Below are 20,756 nucleotides of genomic sequence, written 5' to 3'. Positions count from 1 at the left end.
TCCTCTTCTGAGAAGGAAGGAGCAGCAGAGTCATCATGAACTGAGCACAACCCCCATTCCCTCTGCACTGATGGGGGTGGTGGTGGTGCAGGAGGTAGAGAATTGGAAGTAAGTTGGAAATGTAATGCTGCTGACTGTAATGCTGACTACCTCTTACAGTCTTAGCTCTTATTCAGTGAGAGCTCCTCTGTTCTGTCGACATGTCACAGGATGGGCTGTCACTGGTGAGCACAGTAGAGTTTATGAAGCTTAAACCTGAATTGCTTTTCCACTTTGTCCTCAGTAAGGGTGTGATTCTCTATTGTGCGTCCTTGCCTGGTCATGCCATGGCACAGCTTCTGCTGTCCTGGTCACCCAGGAGGTTCACACAAGTTCAATCACCTGCAGTGCATCTCTGCAAACGCAGTTAAGAGCCGTGACACACGACCTTCTTAAAGCTACATGATCTTTAATCTTAGTTAGAAAACAGGACGCCAAGAAAAGAAGGATTTGAATAGAAAATGAGTTTTTCTTCCCTTAGGGTTTCTCGTGCTGCGTTAGAATCCTATGAAGGGGACTTTGTCTCCTGAAAGCTTATGAGTCATTGCAGTCCAAGGCAGTTCTGACCTCTTGTAATCTTGCTGTAAAACCTCCATGTCTGAGTCTCCCCTCTTGGGGGGAAATTGTCTCCAGGCTCAGTGCTGGTCTGAGTTACAGCATCAAAGTAACCAGGCAGGAAATGCAAACCTGTGGGAGTTGTTATTTCCCCCCTGTGTGCATTTCCTGACAAACCTGTAACATAATCCATGAAGCTGTTGCAGTGATCAGTGTTTATAATAATTTTATACATTTTGCAGCATTAAGGTGTTAGTCAAGCACACACAACAATGAGAGACGCAAATGCATTCTCTGTGTTTTCTTCTGTTTCTCTTGCCTGGCTTTTCTGAAGCCTTTGCTTCCCTGGTGTATTTATTTTTCTGTCCTTCATTTTCTCCATTTCTTCTCTTCTCTGAAAGTCACTGCATTTTATTCTATGCATAATAAATATACGTATTTCACATTTACAAATTATTTGTTTACATTTACATTGAATTAATATAAATATTTCACTTTTAACTTGGTCACGGACAATCTTCATTATCTCTATACCTAGGCACTTCTGTTTTAGGTCTGGTATTGTGGGGTGATCTGCCAAAGTTTCCAAAAAAGGTTAAAAACACTGGAATAAAAACAAGACCGTGAAGAGCCCCAAACAAAATAACAAGGAACATGATCTTGAAAAATGTCCTAAAGATGTAGGTTTTTGCTGCAGCCAGGACAACTACTCCTAATATAGTAGAAACTGCACCTTGTAATACTGGGTAACCTAGCAGGGACAGAGCGTCAATTGCCCTGTTGTTGGCTGATGACTCTCTACTCACAACGAAGGCATAGGAAACATGAGCAGAAAAATCCACTGAAAACCCTATACAAATGACCAGGTTGATCATGGATATGGAATCTAGATTGACGTTCCAAAATGTCATAAAGCCAGCAACACCAACTATAACAGAAGCTATAGCAAAAGTCACCCACAAGCAACACAATGGGTTGGGAATAAGCAGAAGGGAGACAAGAAGCATTGCCCCAGCAGCAACAATGACATTCTGGATGGTGTTCTGCACTATTACCAGGTACTGATCATAGTAGATGAACGCTGGGTGGTACACTATTAATGGAATACTGCACTTCTCGGCTATCTCTCTCAACTGAGTTACAAGATTCTTCTCATCGATGGCGGAGGTCACATTCACCGTCTGGATGAAGAAACGTGAAGCTTCTATTTTATTGTGAGTCTTGTCAATGTCCCACTCAAAAGTCTGAACATACTGGAACAGTTCAGGTAAGTTACTAATGAAGATATCCTTATCATTTATATTTAGTGACTGTTGTTTGGCATATTCTGTGTATGCCCTTAGCCATGACTGTGAAAAATTCTTATCTACATAGGAAATGCCCTCTAAATCCTGCATGCAGTTCTCAATGCCAAGACGAACAGTCTCATTCCAGTAATCTACACTTTCAGTAACAACAACCATGACCCTGGGCCCATATGCTGAGAAGTATTTGTCATTGTCGTCATAGTATGGAATAACGTAAGAGTCATCATTTGCCAGGTTTCGAAGATCGATACCTTCCCTGATCTGAGTACATCCATAAATGCTGCCACCCAAATACGCTCCGTACAGCAATACCACAAGTGGCTTGATCCATTTATTTGTTAAAAAAGGGCCATAATATTTTGTAAAGAACACGCTCATTGGGTGTTCACTTTCTGGCTGAGATGACTGCCTAGAGCAGTTGCCTATACAGCAAGCATTGTATAGGCAGGACTTCTCAGCCTGGTCTTTACCTACTCCCACAGGCATACAAGTTAGCCAGTGACGGTTTCCTTGCTCCCTTTTATGATTTAATACAGTAATTGCCCCAAAGAAGGTCATGGTATATATATAGCAGAAGACAAAGGCAGTGCCTGTATAGAGGCAAAATGATCTCACAGATGGGAAGGCGGTCCAGGTGCCAATGAAGAAGGCCAAAACATCTGTGAGGGTGGTGATGGTCACAGAAAGTGCTGCTTCTGAGTAGGTATCAGCCAGCAGAGATTTAACATCGGATTTATCTTTCTTTCTTAAACTTTGTTCCCAGGAAGCGATCATGATGAACATGTCATCAACACCAACTCCTGCAAGAGCAGAAAATGTTAACGCTGCTTTGTGAATGTCAACCTCCACTAACATCCAACACAAGTACAAAATTATTCACATTTAAATCTGCATTAAATTTTGGAAAAGAAGGCTAGCCTATTGACATTGCTGTAGTGCTGAAGCAGGGGGAAAAATCCTTTGTGTGTAGCTGAATTTATTACATTTCAGAAACTCCTGGTGGCCTGATGTGTGTTGATCCTTCACCGTAGTCTGCTGAAGGACTGAGCACACCTAGTCCAGCTCTGATACATGTGTTATACCTGCTGCCCAGGTGTCCAGTGATGTAGATTTCAATGAATCCTTTATTCTGATGCTCAACTGTCCTCATCACTGGAAGTGTCCCCCATTACCTCTGGAATCTTTTTTATCACTATAGTAAATCAGATAATTTTTTTCTCTGCCTTCAGCAGACAGGGAGGACAGTTGCTACCATATGGAAGAACAGTGATCCCAGTTTTCCAGTGGTTCATTTATTCATGCTTTCCACTCTCCACTTGCCTTCTCTCCAGTTTATCTTTGAGCATTTATTCATGATTTATTATTCATTTGTCTACACATTTATACTGCTGTGCTCACATACAGTCCTGGGAAATCCTGCCTGGAAGACTGGATCCTGGGCTAGGGTTTTTGCTAAGACACAAGAGTAAGTCAGCTGCAGCTCAAAAAGGAAGAGCCAATGTGCTTCTCTCAGCCCTGCTAGCAATCAAGATTTTAATCATAGACCTCTCAATATTTTGCCAACGTTGCTCTATCAAGGGCCCTTGTATTCCCTGAAAATTAATCACACAAAAAAAGGAAAGTGAGACCACATGAACAGAGGAACAAGCATAGATGATATAGCTAAGCATAAAAGAATAAATGAAGTCACTATCTGCTGCCTGAACAGGCAATTGCCAGTAGATATGCAAAGATTAATTAGGCAGCAAGTCAAAAGGTACAGCTGGATGGCAGCAAGCAGGCTGCTTCCAGAAAGCAGGCAGGCTTCAAAGCAATTCATCTAAAGTACTGATAATTTGTTTGCTTTAATGCAAGGAAAAGTCTGCATGTTAGTTACAAAGATCTGAAGAGACTGGCATAAGCCCTTTCCCAAGTATAAAAAGGGTCTTTCTGAAGCTTCTGCAATTGATAAGCAAACAAAAGCAAATACAAAATGCATTTGATTTACACAGGAAACAAAGAAATGTCATGCATCATCCCAAGGAGCATTTGCATTAGACATCTAGTATGATGCAGAGCCTCTATCATCCCAGGAGTTCCATGTGCTTTCCTCTGCATGAGACCAAGACCAAGAAAATATCATACGCCTTTATCATATAGGAGACCAGTTAAGGATTTTAAAAGCAGTAATTTATTTTCAGCAACATTATCCAATGTTATTTGGAAAGTTCAGCACTGGCTGTCAAGCAGTCTGTGCAAATGGGATGTGATGATACTTCCTTGCACTGGGGAGCTGGTGACATGAATGGTGCATCACTTCAGCTGCGTAGCTAAATGAGACCATTAAGTACATAGTCATTGTATTGCAGAGGAAATTTCACATCTTAACAAAACAAAATGGTTTTCTTATTTAAAATTACAAAGTCCTGCTCATTGCTTAAGCCATATTCAGGCCCAAGTTTATCCCACCAAAGACTACACTCTAAAAATGGGATACAAAGACTCATGGTAACTTATTCCCCATATTCCCTTCATAATACAGGTACTGGGTTAAGTCAGTTCTAGTTTAGCACGAGCTGCATGCTGGCCACACGTTCATGGTGCTGCTGTTGAGCTATCCTGAGGCTGAGTAACAGTAGAGAATTAGGAAGTTCTCACTGTACTGCAAAAAGAGGTGGCCAGGAGGTGAATGGTTTGGGGAAGACCTCTGCACCTGCTTAAACTTCTGACAAATTCAGCAGCCCCATAGAATGGTATTACAACAAACTGGTTCAGAGTAGACAAACTTATCCAGCATAAGTACTGGAGAGTGTGAGGTGTCCCTGCCCATGTCAGGGGGGTTGGAATTTGGTGATCTTAAGGTCCTTTCCAACCCTAACTATTCTATGATTCTATGAAATACTTGTAGTACACCTACAGAAAACAGCCGTGACAGAACCTGGTTGAGCTCACCTTATATATTAGCACTAGCTAAATAACTAATCGTCACAGCTAAATTACCAGGGATACTAAAGCAACGCCAGAAGTGCTAACCTTACCACCCTCTCATTTGTAGCTTTCATGCTGTAGCAGTGGGACTAGAGCAGGCATCAGTTTTGGGGAAGAACTGCCCTTCTGCCGTAGCCCAGCTGCAGTCCCAGAGTGGGTACGCTGAACTGAGCAGTGCCCCTGCCTGCAGGAGCTGAGCATCTCCTCCCCTCACTGCGGTATGGAGCTGCATACGACCTGATGCTCACATTAAGTAAAAGCCATACCACCAGGTTGTTTTAACTCTGCTTTAGTCTTTATATCTGAATGTGACTCACTTTTTCTACTTACCTAGAATAAGAAATGGTGCGTTCGCTACTGTGATCACAAATGGCACTCCACAGAAGAGCAGCAATCCAAAGCTGCTTAATACCGCTAAACCTGAAGAAATCACTCCAAAGCATGCAAGCCAGACATTATTTCTTATACAGCTCAGTCTGAAAATATTTTAAGGAATATATTAGTTACATGTCAAATATTTCACCAAGCTACCTGGCATGACAAGTGCAGAGATATCAGTGATACCCTTTATGTGTAGAAAACTCTTGATAAAAGCTGCTAGGAGGTGTATTGAATAAGATTAACTTATGCAGGAGTTGCTAAATACATTATTAACGCTGGCCAGTTATGTAGATAAGTGTAAAGATGTGTACCAGTCTTTGCATCAGAAACAAGAGAGCTGGCAAAGGAAGATATGAAAGCTCTTCCTGTTAGAGGTCAGATTTAGGGTGACCCAAAAAAATTGTAGGTTTTGGAAGCTGCGTCCTTTTGCATGGGTTCTCGGTGTGGCATCACTGTAGTACAGAAGCATATCCCAGGCAGAAAGTGCTGTGTAGAGAATCTTTCTTTTCAGACAGCCATTTGCTAAGACACTTCCAAGAACTGGCTCAAGGATTCCTCAAGAAATGCTCCCAGTGGGAAACTACACACCACACTGAGGGGGTAAAGGGTTACTTCTTGCCTGGTCAGTAATGTTTTCCAGGCTGTACCATTTCTGAGTTGTAAGAGACTCTCACTTCCAAGGCAAGAAGCGTGTGTTGGCAGAACCACCCTTACTCTGTCTACGCTCACAAATGTCCGTGTGTGAGGCAGTTGATACCCAGAAATCATACAACCTAAGGGCATGATGCTTGATGCAAGCACTAAACCAATAAGCCCACCCTCTGAGTACTTTCTTTCTCAAGCACAGCCGTAGGGTTGTCAAATGTGCAATGGTTCACCCTCCACCAGCACAAAGAAGGGGCAAGCTGAGTTCTCTGTGAGGAGCAGCTAAAGGCTCAGACTCTCCTAGCAAGCAGAATACCTAAAGCTGTACCCAGACTTGCAGCAATCTATGAAGCTTGTGCTCATTCAGCTGTACTCTAACTGAGCAGGTGGCAGAAAAAGTGTGCAAACAGATCTTAACATGGCATACTTCCTTCTCCCCCTCCCCTGTGTCCTTCCCCTTTTTAACCGACCCTTGTGGGCAGGATGAGGATAGAAGCTATGAAAGTAGAAGAACAACCTTAGGAGCAGCACAACTTATTTCTTCCCTCCCCCTCAGATGACAACTTTTCTGCATCTGGACGGTGAATGTCTCCACATGCCAAGTTGAGTTGTTAAGTTTTATCCAACAGAAGTGCTTGTGCAGATTCTGCCACTGCCAGGATGGCCAGATCATGCTGTTGTACCCTCCCTGCACAGGGTAAAGTAGAACCTGGTCGTAATTCAAACTGTTTACTTTGGCACAGCATTTTTCAGTGCCAAAGCTGCAGCACCTCAGGTCTCTTCAAAAGGTAAAGTGTAGGGGGGGTCAGATTAAATAGTTCCCAAACCATTACTACAAAAAGGATTCTTATGAGGTGGGGACTACAGAAATGACTGATAGCTTCTGACAACAGACAAATGGGAGGACTTTTTACAAGGGCATGTAGTGACAGTACAAGGGGGAATGGGTTTAACCTGAAAGAAGAGAGATTTATATTAGACATTGGAAAAAAAAATCTTCACTGTGAGGGGTGGTGAGACATTGGAATATCCTTAGCTTAAAAGGTATTTTACCTTAGGCAGGAGACAACTGAAAAAGTTATTGTCAAGAAATACGTTATGGAGATGAGTGGGATCACACTCTTGGTGTTTCCCTCAAACTCCATTTGTCTGGACAGCGAGGTGAAGTAAGTCACCTGTTAAAACAACAAGGAAAGAGAAGATGAAGCACTTCTACTCTCTTTCTTGGTCTATACACACATGCACAGGCAACACTAAACATCGTGCTGGCACTCAGGCTCTCGCAACCTGCACGCGACCCTCGCTCTTCCCTCCACCCTCTCCTTTCCTTTCCGACGACGGGGCTCCCGGGGCACTTCTGATCTCGGCGGTCCCTCACGCCTGTACCTCCCCTTTGCTACCTGAATGGAGGTGAAGTTCATCGCCGCCAGGTCCGACGGGGCGTCCTGCAAGAAGTCTTCCAGCCACCTCCTGCTCTTCGCCGCCTCGGGGCCGTCCTCCCGCAGGTAATACACCAGCTTCAGCGCCCGCGCCGACAGCACCCGCCCGCTGGGGTCCGTCCGCACGCCGCCCAGCGCAGTGCCCAGGAAGAACGGGCCCCTCCCGGGGAAGATGAGCTCCCCCAGGTCGGCCGCCTCCATGTCGCCCAGCATCGGCAGCAGCGGGTTGGGGCTGACGCAGACGCCGTTGCTGCGGGCGCAGACTTGCTCGTAGCCGCGGTCGCGCACCGCCTTGTCCAGCTTCTGCACATCGTGCCACTCCGTCGCGTCCAGCACCGAGCTCTCGTCCGCCGCCACAGCGATGAGGGCGGCGTAGGCACCCTCGGTGGGCAGCTGCTGGACGGAGAACATCTCCGAGTCGTTCGTGGGGAAGTGCTGCAGCACGAAATCGCGCTCAGCCTTGGCGGGTCCCCCGGTCGGTGTGAACTGCCCCTCGATGTCGTTTGCCTGCCGCTGCTGTAAGAAGAGGAAGCCGGAGCCCAGCCCGCCAGACAGCAGCAGCGGCACCAGCACGAAGGGCCAGGGGCAGGCAGCCACGCCGCTCCCCAGCCCTTCGAAAAGCCGCCTCAGCGGCCGCTCCAAGCAGTTAGTGTTGAGGTAGGAGCAGCCCTCCCCGGGATGCTGCGGCCCCGCCATGGGCCAGACGGGGGCTCGGATTACTGCGCGCCTCACGCCGGGGCCCCGCGCTGAGGTCTCCTGCTGCGAGGTGTCCTGCGGCGCCGTTGCAGAGCCGCCTTCTGCCCGACGGGGCCGCGGAGGCAATGAACGTTTCTCAGCGGCGCGGCCGGGGCCGTCCCCTCTCTGACTCACAGGGTACTCCGTCGCCTCCCCGGGGCGGGCAGGCGGGGACGCGATGCTCTCCCCGCAGCGCCGAGGCCCGGGCTCGGGTCTCCGACGGGCATGCCCCTCAGCGGGCTCGGTACCGGTGCAGTGCCCATCGTGCGGAGCGCTGGCCGGAGCCCGGTTCTGCCGCCGCGCGGGGCCGCTCCCGTGGGGCAGGTTGCAGGTACTGAGCTGCTGTGCGCAGCCCTGCACCGTGACTTCATCCTCCAAACTTATATAACTGAGTCAGAGAACCATGGAATGGTTTGGGTTGAAAGGAACCTTAAAGATCATCTAGTTCCACCCCTCTTGTTACAGGCAGGGACACCTTCCGCTAGACCAGGTTGCTCAAAGCCCCTTTCTTTACTGTTTTCCCCGAATCTGCTGCAGTCACTGCTTCATAGAATCATATAATTTTGGGGGTTGAAAGTGACCTTTAAAGATTGTCTAATCAAATCCTTGCAATGGGGGAGCAGCCCCTTTCCATATACCTTTACATCAGTCTGCCCAAAACCCCAAGCAGCCTCCCCTTGAACACTCTCAATGGCGAACACCTTGGACACCTTCTGTGAGTTTTAATTATAATTGTCTTCTGAGGTAAGAGAGAGTTCAGTTTTGCATGTCATCTGTAGCTACTGAGGAACATTTAATTTCTGAGAAAGGCAATAAATACATCTTAAGGGAGTTGTCACTAAGGATCATTCTGCCTGGGATCAAAACACAGAAAGTAGTGATGTACGTCTTGCTGTGTTTTCTCTCTCAGTAAACAAGTTTATGGAACGGGAAAGTGAGAGCAGAAGAAATTAAAGACTTTGAAATGAGGTTTAGTGATTGCAATGGACAAACCACAAAAATCTCTGTGGTACGCCAGAACTTTGTGCAGTAACAAGGATAGCATCTTCCGCAAGCCAGAAAATACCCTGCGTCTCGGTGATCTCAACACTGGTAAGTGACAGTGATTTGAGTGCCCTCTGGCTAAGGAGAACACTGAGCTCGGATGTGATGCTTGTGGAGAGGTGCCTAGACAATTAGCACATGCCTCACAGGCAGGCACTTCTTGCCCTCCTTTGAAAGAAGCAACTCTGTCCTGTTCTTTCTCTCTTTGCAACTCCTGCCAGTACTTGCAAAGAAAAGTTGTAGGTATTACTTCTCCCTCATTCTAAAGAGACAGGCTTGCCACCTGCGAGCATAGAACAGCTGGCCAGGCTCTGACCAGTGTTACACATCTCCCATTGTCCCAACTTTTAGCACAGGCTGGATCCTGGTGATTCCCTTTCCCATGTGTAGGTGTTCTGAGACAGGTACATCGGTTCTGAATTTCTCTGTTGGAGAGGGGTACTGAGAAGCTGTTTCCCAGTGGTCCTACCTTGTTGAAATCTAAGTTTTTTAATGTATCTGACTCCAGACTGGTAGTGTCTCCCACACGCTGTTCTCATTTTCCTTGAATAGATTTATATCATGTTAGGGCAAAGTTGTGGTTTAACCCCAGCCAACAACTAAGTACCGCACAGCTGATCGCTCACTCCACCCTCAGTGGGATGGGGAGAGAATGAGAAAGGTTGAGATAAAGACAGTTTAATAGTAAAGTAAAAGCTGCACATGCAAGTGAAACAAAGAATTAATTCACCACTTCCATGGGTAGGGACATCTCCAGGAAAGCAGGGCTGTTACTTGTAATGGTTACTTGGGAAGACAAACACCATCATTCCAAACATCCCTCCCATTCCTTCTTCTTCTCACAGCTTTATATGTTGAGCATGATTTGTATGGTATGCAATATCCCTTTGGTCAGTTGGGGTCAGCTGTCCCGGCTGTGTCCCCTCCCAGCTTCTTGTGCACCCCCAGCCTCCTTGCTAGTGGTGTGAGGAGTGGAAAAGGCTTTGACCCTGTGTAAGCATTGCTCAGCAGTAATGAAAGCATCCCTGTGTTTTCAACACTGTTTTCAGTACAAATCCAAAACATCACCCCATACTAACTGTGGAAAAATTAACAAACCAGCACAAGTGACAGCTCTTCACATAGGTGGGATCTGCCCTCAGTAAAACAGGGAGTAGGCTTTTTGGTGTCATGTAGACACTTGAGTTCTTGTCAAAGAGTTACCCAGCTGGAAAAGGTCACCTCCCTTACTGGAGATAACTCCAGAGAAAAGTAGACCTGTGTTTGGGAATAGGTTACAGACACACACCTATCCCCCTAGACAGGCACCAAAAAGACTTCAAGGATAATCTGGCAGGGGATCAGATCATGAGTGATTCACTGACAACAGAGCAGACATGAAGAGAGGGGGTCCAGCTGAATGTTTTCACTGTAAAAAACAGCCATAAAGGGTTACTGATTTTTTTTTTTTTTAAGCTCAATAAGGCAGAAAATAAAAATTGACCACTTATCACAGCCAGCTTCTTTCTGGCTCCACAGGAGGTGGAGACAAGCTCTGGTAATGATGGGAAGGTAGGAAATAGAATCATAGAATCATGGAATCATAGAATCATAGAATAGTTTGGGTTGGAATGGCCCCTTCTAAGAACTGAGAGGCCGCACTAAGGTCTTCCCAGAGTCTTCTGTTCTCCAGGCTGAATAACCCCAACTCTCTCAGGCTTTCAAAATAGCCTGGTGGAAGGAGCTGCCTGATCAGGGTGCCCAGTACTTTTGGCACAGGTAAGTGCCTTTAAGTTAACTCTGAGAGGTGGGGGTGGCTCCACCAAGTCTCAATTCAGGGTGATCTTCAAGCATGAGGTACGTTCCAGTCTTCTGTCCAAGAATCTGGTTTCTTGTCCTTGTTTCCTGGCCTATTTTTGCATTTTATATTGACTTCTAATAGAATTAAATCTGAAATACTCCTTGGAACAGGGCCAATAGGACTTCCAGCAAGTCAAGCTTTCCTGTGTGTTTGGATGAAGGTCCAGCCTTCCTCCTCATTGCATTCTCTGGAAGTTTGAAAGTGAGATTCCGGCAAATTACTGTTTGGATGCTCTCAGTGAGGCAGCAGCGGTGGTGACTGCAGTGAACCCAGGGTTTGAGCTCAGCTCATCCCTGCGTGCAGGCTTCTGAGCCCGGGGACACCAAACAGCAGCCTGCAGCCCTGGCCAGTCCTGGCAGCGCTTGGCACCCAGTCAGCCATGAGCTTCCACAGGAGATTGAAAGGCTGTAAGGAGCATGGTGACCAGGAGCTTAGTGCAACAGTTCGTGTCAGGAGGTCTCTGCAGGCTGCACAGTATCTCAGGGAAGTACTAAGTGCTCTAGGTCTCTGTCGTGGTGGTGTGCACTTGACTCAGAGCCAAAACCACCCTATCTGCTGAAGCAGCCCCTGAGAAGTCTGATGTTTCCACTCAGACACAAATGGTAAGGAAAGAGGTATCAGTACAGGTGGTAGCCTGTGATGGATGCCCAGATAACTCTTCTGGAGGTAAAGCTAGTGCCTGCACAAAATCTGCACAAGTTGAGGGCTGTTGTGGCAGTTGGCAGAACTACAAGAGACAGTGGATAGGCTGCACAGTATTAGAAGGGCTGAAATAGAGAGAGATACATGGCTTCACAACCATGTACCTACAGAGGACACTGCTGAGTCTGAGGCACATTGTACCCTAGTGACCTTCAAAAACAGGGCTCTGACTCAATGCCCACCCTCCAACATCCAGACCAATAACAGGTATGATGCTTTGAAGGCTTTAGATATCCACAAGCAAGGCCCTCAATTAGAGCCTGCACCAGCAGTGCATGGTGGTTACCATAAGAAGAAACACTGAGCGATCATAATGGGCAAATTGCTGTTGAAGGGCACTAATGTGCCCATCCACTGGCCTGATAGGGAGTTACAAGATTCTGCTGCTGACCAGGGGCAGGATCTGTGATGTTGATGAGAGGGTTCCCCGACTTGTAAAGAGCATGGACTACAACCTGATGTTACTTTTTGACGTGAGTACAGATGACTCAGAAAGCCAAAAAATAGGTAGGATCAATGAAGACGATAAAGCCCTGGTGAGGCAGGTGAAAAACACTGGTGCCCAAATCATCTTCTCTATCCTACTGGTTAGTGAAGTGGGGACAGCCAGAAGAAGACACATAGGGCAGATCAGTGACTTGCTTCATGGCTGGAGCTGTCGAGAAGGTTTTGGCTTTTATGACAGTGGTTTGTGCTTCAATGATTGCAGACTGCTATGGAGGGATGGGATCCATCTGTCTAGAAGAGGCAAGAGAATCTTTGGGCACAATTTGGTGAGCAGGCTTTAAAATGAAGGACTCAGGGGTTGGGGTCCAGAGTGGCAATACTCATGCCAGTGCTTCGTACTGGGGAGTAGATCTTGCCAACCAGTGCAGTGAGAGATGTTCCTTGACTACCTCTCAATACAAGGAATGAAGGGCTAACCTCACTGAGAGTGTTTATGGTTATGGTGAATCCTCTTACACACTTTCTAGGAAACCTGGTTGTGAAATTACCTCTCTCAAGTGCTTGTACACAAAGGTGCACAGAATGGGAAATAAACAGGATGAACTGGAAATCTAAGTGCGGTCACAGGGCCATGTTCTCACTGCAATTACTGAGTCATTCAGCTCACATGACTGGAATGCTGTCTTGGCTGGCCATGTATGCTTAGAAAGGACAGGTTAGGGAGGTGAGCGGTGGAGTTGCTCTGTCATGGTGGAGAGCAACTGGAATGCATCGAGCTCTACCTAGGGACAGATGAACGACTTGATAGTCTATGGGTGAGAATTAAGGGACATGCTAATAGGGGGGACACTGTTGTGGGTGTTCAGTATGGGCCAGCTGACCAGGAGGAGCAGGTTGATGAGGCCTTCCATGGGCAGCTGGAAATGGCCTCAGAGTCCCAGGCCCTAGTTGTCCTGGGGAACCTGAACCACGCAGATGTCTGTTGGAGGGATAACATGGCCCAGCACAGGCAGCCCAGGAAGTTCCTGCAGATCGCTGAAGACAACTTTGTGATACAAGTGGTGGAGGACCCACCGAGGATGGGGGTGTTGCTGGACCTTGTACTTCCAAGCAGGAAGGACTGGTTGAAGATGCAATGGTCGGGGGCAGCCTTGGCTGTAGCGATCATGAGATGGTGGAACTCAGGATCCTCTGTGGGGGAAGCAAAATAGGTAAAAAGTTGGGTTAGGGATAGGTTAGACAGACTTAATGCCCATAAATCCATTGGCATTGACGGGTTGGATGCATCCGTGGGTGGTGAGGGAGCTGAGGGAGCTGGCAGAGGTTGCTCTGCCTCTCTCCATCATCTTTGAAATATCCAGGAGAGCAGGAGAGGCGTCTGATGACTGTAGGAAGGCCAGTGCTGCTCCCATCCTCGGAAAGGGAAAGGAGGACCCTGGAAACTACCGGCCAGTCAGCCTCACCTCCATTCCTGGAAAGGTGATGGAACAGGTCGTTCTGGAGGGCATCACCAAACATGTAGAAGAGAAGAAGGTGATTAGAGTAATCAGCTTGGATTCGCCAAGGGCAAACATTGCTTGAGCTGTCTGATGGCCTTCTATGATGACATGGCAAGATGGGTGTTCAAGGGGAGAGCAGTGGATGTTTTCTACCTTGACTTAAGGCTTTTGATGCTGTCTCCCACAACATCCTTGTAGATAGGCTTAGGACATGTAGGTTGGATGAATGGACAGTGAAGTGGACAAAAACTGGCTGAATGGCAAAGTTCAGAGGGTCCTGATCAGCAGAGTAGATTCCAGTTGCAGGCTTGCAGTCAGTGGGTTTCCCCAGGGATTAGTACTGAGTCCAGTCTTACTCGTGCTGCTTATCAGTGGCCTGGACGAAGGGCTAGAGTGTGCCCTCACAAGTCTGCTGATGAACGGGAGCTCGGGCAGTGGCTGATACACCTGAAGGCTGTGCTGCCCTTCAGCAGGACCTCGATGGGCTGGAGAATTGGGCAGAGGGAAAGCTTCTGAGGCTCAAGAAGGGCAAGCGTAGGGTCCTGCACTGGGGAGGAAGAAGCCCAAGCATCAGCACAGGCTGAGGCCTGACCTACTGGAGAGCAATTCAGCTGAGAAGGGCCTGTCAGTGTTGGTGGGTGACGAGTTGACCACGAGCCAGCAGTGTGCCCTTGTAGGCAAGGGGACCTATAGGGTCCTGGGGTGCATCAGGAGGAGTGTGTCAGCAGGTTGAGGGAGGTGATCCTCCCCTGTACTGGACCCTGGTGAGCCCACATCTGGAGTACTGTGTCCGGTGCTGGGCTCCTCAGTACAAGAAGGTCACGCAGCTACTGGGGAGTATTATGGGGACCCTATTGGACAGCTCACCAGATCAGAGGATGACTCCTCTAACCTATTCAGGGACCTGCACTGACAGCATCATTGAGTCAAATCCCTTTTTTCAAATATTCAGGTTGTCGAAAACTCACACAATATGGACTTCATCTGAAGTCCTTTATTGTGTGAAATACGTGTTTATGACAGTATAATTTCACAGACTGCCAGTGATAGGGCACTGTCTGCAAAAACCAGCTTGAAGTGATTACACATATTAGTGATTATAATCAATAATAACAGCTAGTGTGAGTTAGTAATTTAGCATGGGTATGGAGTTCTTACCCAATAGGCATTCCTGTTGGGGAGAAGACGGGTTCAGCCTGTTGGGTGATTCCACAAGTTGTGATGTAGTCTCTGCTCCTTTTCCTTTCCTAATTTCACATATTTATACTATTTGATTCAGGTTATTAACTCCCCATACCCTCCGACAATTAACATAAGGTTACATTATCGATTTTCTCACTTCGTATGCTCAAGGAAGGGTGTTTTGGCCCGTGGTTGATTGTTTATGTCTGCCTTTGATACCAGAATCTGTAATGAATGGATTGTAATTCAAAAATAAATTACATTCCTGGAAATTCACTCAAAGAGTAAACAGTATTTGTCTGTGATGATATCGTACTGGAATTTCTCTTGACACAACTTGGGTCAGTTGGTCCTGGTCCATTCTGAGCACATCTCTCAGAATAGTCTGGCTCTGCCCTCTCTGCACCTTCTCTTCGCATAGCAGAAGACAGCAGGAAGATTCACTTCATCCTTGGTCTTTTCCAGACTGAATCTAACTCTCTTGGCCTCTTACATTGTGTGCTCCAAGTGTGCATTAATGAAAATCCTGATCTGCTCTGTATTTCATGGGCATAAAATATGTCCATGATTTCTGTCCTTCCAAGAAATCCCTGTAACCTGAAACAACTTCCATACACACCTGCAGAGATTTTTTAGAGTCATGCTATTTGAAATAGAATGTCACGAGGTAGCATTTCATATGAGTATTCCTGCTTTCTTGAAAACCTTGTCAGAAACTCCAGCTTACTTGTTCCATTGTTTGGAACATACAGCTTACAAATGAGAAATGATTCTTTTTTTTTTGCATTGCTTTATTTTATATTATGTTAATATTATTCCTTACCTACCTTTTATTTTTCAGCTCTCTACTTTCATTGAAAATTGGGGAAATCAGAATTTCATAATTTGTTGTAAAGTAAAATAAATGTCACAGAATAGTTCAGGTTGGAGGCACATCTGGAGATCTAGTCCAACCTGCCCTGCTGAAGGGTCAGCGAGAGCAGCTTGCTCAGGACATTGTCCAGTCCAGTTTTGAACATTTCCAGGGATGGATACTCCACATCCTTCTGGCAACTTGTTCCAGTACCTGAGGCCCTCATTGTAAAAACATTTTTCTATGATTCTTACAGCCATAGGGGTAGTCTAGAAAAGGTGTAAAACCTCAAGTGAATGCCAGTATGGGCCAGATTGTCACTCAGGAAGCTCAGGACTGAACTTCTCTCGTTTGTCTATTGTCATACAGTCTTTGCGCTCAGTGGCAGGCTCCTGCTCTGTAGTGAATTGCAACACAAACAAGTACCAGAAAGCACTGTGTTTTTTAATTTCAAAATGTAGAGGTTTGTGCTTACACCAGAGTTGGATGTTTGTAGTTTCAAATTCTCAACCAGAGCAGAGATGGCTTATACCTGCTCCTGTCTTTGGAATGCCAGGACAGAGGGGCATTTCTGTATCCAGGCTGCACATGGGAAGAGCTTTGCCAACTGCCTAAGATGCACTGGACTTTGCAATAAAAAGTGACATCAAGAAGTGTTTTGTCCCATTCCTTCCACCATAATGCAGCATCAGGTATGCCTGTGCCATTTGTCTAACCTGTTCTTTACAGTGCCCACCATAGTACTTGAATGAGAGGAAAGCCTTCTCCCTCTCCCTTCCCCACTTCCTTTCCCTCTTTCTGTCCTTTGCTCTCCCTGTCCCCCCCTCTGTCCTCTGTTCTCTCCTCTCTTTTCCTCTCCACTTCTCTGTTCCCTCTCTCCTCTTCTGCTCTTTCTCTCCATCTGAATGAGACAGGAGTGCTCTGTGGGCTGCCTAGCTACCGCCTCTGTTTGTGTGCACACTTGGGTGATACAACAGGACTTTGCTACCTGCGCCATGCAGTGACAGTCCATGGCCCTGAGGTTACATGACTGCAGTTTCCCTGGGAAATGCCGTATTTGAGATGCCTGTATCCAAAGCAGGCAGTCTAGTTGCCAAGCTGTGGGCTGTCAGTTGGGAGATGTGTGCCCTCTGTCCCCTCATTGTGCAAGAAAGAATCACGCGCCAGGAAAATGCTCACAAAGGAACAATGGAGTGTATGGTGGCCTGGTGATAAGGACAACCAGATGGCAGGTGAATTTCTCATTTCCATATATTCTAAACAGATAAAGGTGGCTTATCTTGTTAGAACATATGATTCCAAAGAAAACTTTGAAGTTACTCTGGCATAGGGACCCGGAACTAACATGTTTATTCAAGTTGAAGCTCACCTTTTCCTTGTTTTGGGAGCGCACAGTGACTCTGTGAAATTTCCATCCTCTGAGCGCTGGTAGGATGGATGGATGCCTGCTGCTCCTCTGCTTGACGATGAGACTGGTATTTGCTGTGAATATGGTAACCTGAGGCATTATATAGGAAGGGACAACGTCAACAGAGGCAGCCATGTTGTGCAAAAAGCTGTCACTGACTTACATGTCTCTAAGCTGTCAATACGTGTTAAGCATGTTCTGAGGCCATCTCTGTGTAATGCCTGGAATTTCTGCATCCATTTGAGTTTTCTTTTTTCTTTTTTAGGAAGAATGAAGTTGCGTAAAGTATTTTAAATGTCTGAGTGATACGCTGTTCCTGTTGTACATTATAGCGATGGACAGAATTTCAACTTATCAGTATAGGACAACAAAAAGGCAAGGTGAGCTGCCAGATTTTATTACTCCGTGAATATTTATTTTCAAACTGACGTAAAGAGAAATTCCTATCTTCACTATAATTTCAGAATCATGAGATTTTCCATGGGGACTACTCTAAATTATGGTTTTAAAACCCTGGAGTGGTATGAGTGTGACGTAACGTGAAGAACCTAATCAACTTTTGTACTCATGCTGCCTTAGAAAAGGAAGCATACCATTTCACTTTCCTTAATGCGTATAAATGATTTCACAACTTACTTTCATGAGAACAGTAAGAAGTTTGCCTCTTTAATCAATGTCTTATTAATAAGGAGTGTGTTGTCTTTGTAGGCTGTGTTTTTATCACATACGTGTTTATAAGCTTCCCCTTGAAAAGGTCAGTCAGGTCTTGAAGATCTTCAGGAACTGTAAGTGCATGTTATTTATGGAGAAAAACTGCAGAGTCAAACTACAGTGCCTCTCTCTTGCTCTTGCTGTGATCAGCCAATGTCTGGCCTTTGCTTGTGATTTTTTGAAACATTAACTTACTATTTTGAATGCTTATGCATCAGAGAATACTGATCTGAGCACAAACTTTGAACTCAGATACACCACAAAGACATACATCAAAGGGGCTAACATAAGCATTTATTCTGTTATTCATATATTGGATGACCTTTCATCGCTCTCCCCGTTTCATTTACGGGAAGGTTATTTTCTACATCCCTGAGATGGAAAGTTTCTGCCAGCCACACAAACAATGTAATTATTACCCTTCTGCACCAGTGCTTCTGTGCCAAAAGGGCATTACAGAAGTTATTTCCTTCTCAGGTCAATCCAGAATTTCCTGGCATTTACGTTTATTTATTATGGGTGTGACACCAGAGCAATATCATTTTCTGTTACTGATGCAAACATGGAACCGTATGAAGTCTGTTTGTGTGGCTCTATTTGTGACTACATATTTTTATTCATATGTGGATTTAAACATTTCTGGGGAGCCAGAATATTTGCAGAAATGTCAGTAGCTGGGTAACCTGCTTTATATATATAATATACATATAAGGAAACCTGTAGAGACTTTCAGCTTCTTGAATTCCTGTCAGCTTGGGAGAGCATTGCCTAGAATGATGACATATCACACAGAGACTGTAAGTCCTTGGAAAAAGACCTCTTTGGTCCCTGAGCAGTGCCAGCCGTGTTACATAGCGCTTCTCACAAATGAACAAGAGTGCATCCTGACGCCACCTTGGTCTTTCCCTGGTAGCTTTATCTTTCTTCACCCTTTACTTTTTCTTCACCTGCTGCAATAATTGTTTAGGGAAATCACTCCTCTTCAGTTAGCAAGTCTTCCCAGATTACTAATTGTAAGACATAAATGTAATCCTAGCCTTCTTCCTTCTCATTTCTCTTTCTTGGATAGGAATTATCCTCTAACCAAAAGAGTCCTTTTCCTTCCTTTCCCAGTCCATTCCTTCAGTGTTCATTGCTTCCACTAGGAGTGTGGGAATGCAGTGACCACCTGTATTTGTCAAACAGCCAACTCTTCAATGCTCCACTGCCTTTGTTGACCAGACCTCCATAAACTGTAAAAGGTGCTCAGACATTCATCTCCAGTGTAAGCAGATGCTTAATACTGTCACAATATAGAGTGGGTGGGCAATTCTAGGTAAAGATGCTTCAATTTATGTGTGCTACATTTAGTATTTAAATCTACAGCAGATTCCCTCCTCACAGTTCATGTGCCTTTCTGCTATTTCCATAAAGTCTATTTAGGAAAACCATTCATTATAAAGGACTGTTCTGACAATAAAGCAAAAGTTAGGCTCTACAGATTCTTCTGGGTCATTTTAAAATTAAAGGATTACAGAAACAAGTTTTACAAAGAGCAAAGCTGCCACATCCAGGGAGCAGTGGTCAATGGTTCAATGTCTGGATGGAGAGCAGTGATCAGACTGACACCCTGGTGTCAGTCAGGGTTCCATACTGGGACCAGTTCTGTTTATTATCTTCATCACAACAGACAGTGGGATCAATTGCACCCTCAGTAAATCTGCAGATGACACCAAGCTGAGTAACATGGTTGAGGGACCCCGACAAGCTTGAGAAGTGGACCCATGTGAACCTCATAAAGCTCAACAAGGCCAAATGCAAGGTCCTCCACCTGGGTTGGGGCAACCTCCAGTATTATTAAAGGCTAGGGTATGGGGGGGATTGAGAGAAACTCTGTGGAGAAGGGGTTGGAGCTACTGGTGGATAAAAAAGGACATGAGCCAGCAGTGTGGGCTTGCAGTCCAGAAAGACAGCTGAATCTTGGGCTGCACCAAAAGGAGCAAGGCCAACAGGTTAATGGAGGTGATTCTGCCCCTGTACTCCACTCTCATCATACCCCGCCAGGAGTACTGCATCTGGCTCTGTAGTCCTCAGCACAGGGAAGACATGGACCTGTTGGAATGGGTCCAGAGAAGGATCACAAAAATGATCAGAGGGCTGGAGCACCTCTCCTATAAGGAAAGTCTGAGAGAGTTTGGGTTGTTCAGCCTGGAGAACAGAAGATTCCAGGGAGACCCTACTGTGGCCTTTCAACACTTAAAGGGGGCTTACAAGAAAGATGAGGAGAGAATTTTTTAGCAGGGCCTGTTGTGATAGGACAAGGAGTAATGGTTTTGAACTAAAAGAAGGGAGATTTAGAGCAGATATAAGGCAGAAATTTTTTATGATGCTGGTGGTAAAAAACTGGAACAGGTTGCCCAGAGAGGTTGTAGATGCCCCACCCCTGGAAACATTCAAGGTTGGACAGATGTCTGAGCAATCTGATGTAGTTGAGGGTATTCCTGCTCATTGCATGGTGGTTGGATTAGTTGACCTTTAAAGGTCCCTTCCAACCAAAATTATTCTATTATTCTATTTGAAGTCCCTTTGAGGTCTCATGCATTATTGTGAGTGGGCTGAGTTAAAAATATCAGTAAACAAAAGACCAATAAACCAACTCATTCTTCCTTCTTGGGGAGGTCTGCATAATGATGTGGAACAGAACTTCAACAGGCAGGCAGACCAAAGGAGTGACTAGATTTGTCACAACGGTACATTATTGCTCCTCTCCCAAAGTCTCCTTGAACATTTATAACTCCCCATCTTCCTTTCTCAGCTTTGTGATGACCCTCTAGGAGAGTTCTTGTCATGGAGAAATACAAGATAACATAACTCTGGTGGGGAGCACCCTCTTGAGGGATAAGCAAAGTAAACCTCTTAATGGCAAAATTGTGTCAAGTATACATCATCTTCTTTATGCTTCCATTTGGAATCATAGAACAGTTAGGGTTGGAAAGGACCTGAAGATCATGTAGTTCCAACCC

General features: G+C 45.7%; 1 protein-coding gene across 1 annotated transcript; it reads right to left on the bottom strand.

Annotated features, from left to right (window-relative positions):
* Window positions 1-829: 829 nt before the first annotated feature.
* On the bottom strand, window positions 830-8,343 carry LOC134171406 (patched domain-containing protein 3). The gene is made up of 4 exons (XM_062633538.1): window positions 7,295-8,343; window positions 6,948-7,069; window positions 5,199-5,344; window positions 830-2,701 (listed from the first exon to the last, which is right to left on the bottom strand). The coding sequence occupies exons 1-4, from the start codon at window positions 8,027-8,029 to the stop codon at window positions 1,101-1,103; spliced, it is 2,604 nt and encodes an 867-aa protein (XP_062489522.1). The 5' UTR covers window positions 8,030-8,343; the 3' UTR covers window positions 830-1,100.
* Window positions 8,344-20,756: the final 12,413 nt, after the last annotated feature.

This window comes from Pezoporus occidentalis, unplaced genomic scaffold, assembly GCF_034315485.1.
Source record: "Pezoporus occidentalis ecotype Australia unplaced genomic scaffold, CSIRO_AGI_Poc_V1 ctg40, whole genome shotgun sequence".
In the NCBI taxonomy this organism is placed as follows: domain Eukaryota; kingdom Metazoa; phylum Chordata; class Aves; order Psittaciformes; family Psittacidae; genus Pezoporus; species Pezoporus occidentalis.
Note: the sequence above shows the minus strand (reverse complement) of the source record. Positions and strands in the feature narration are given on the sequence as shown.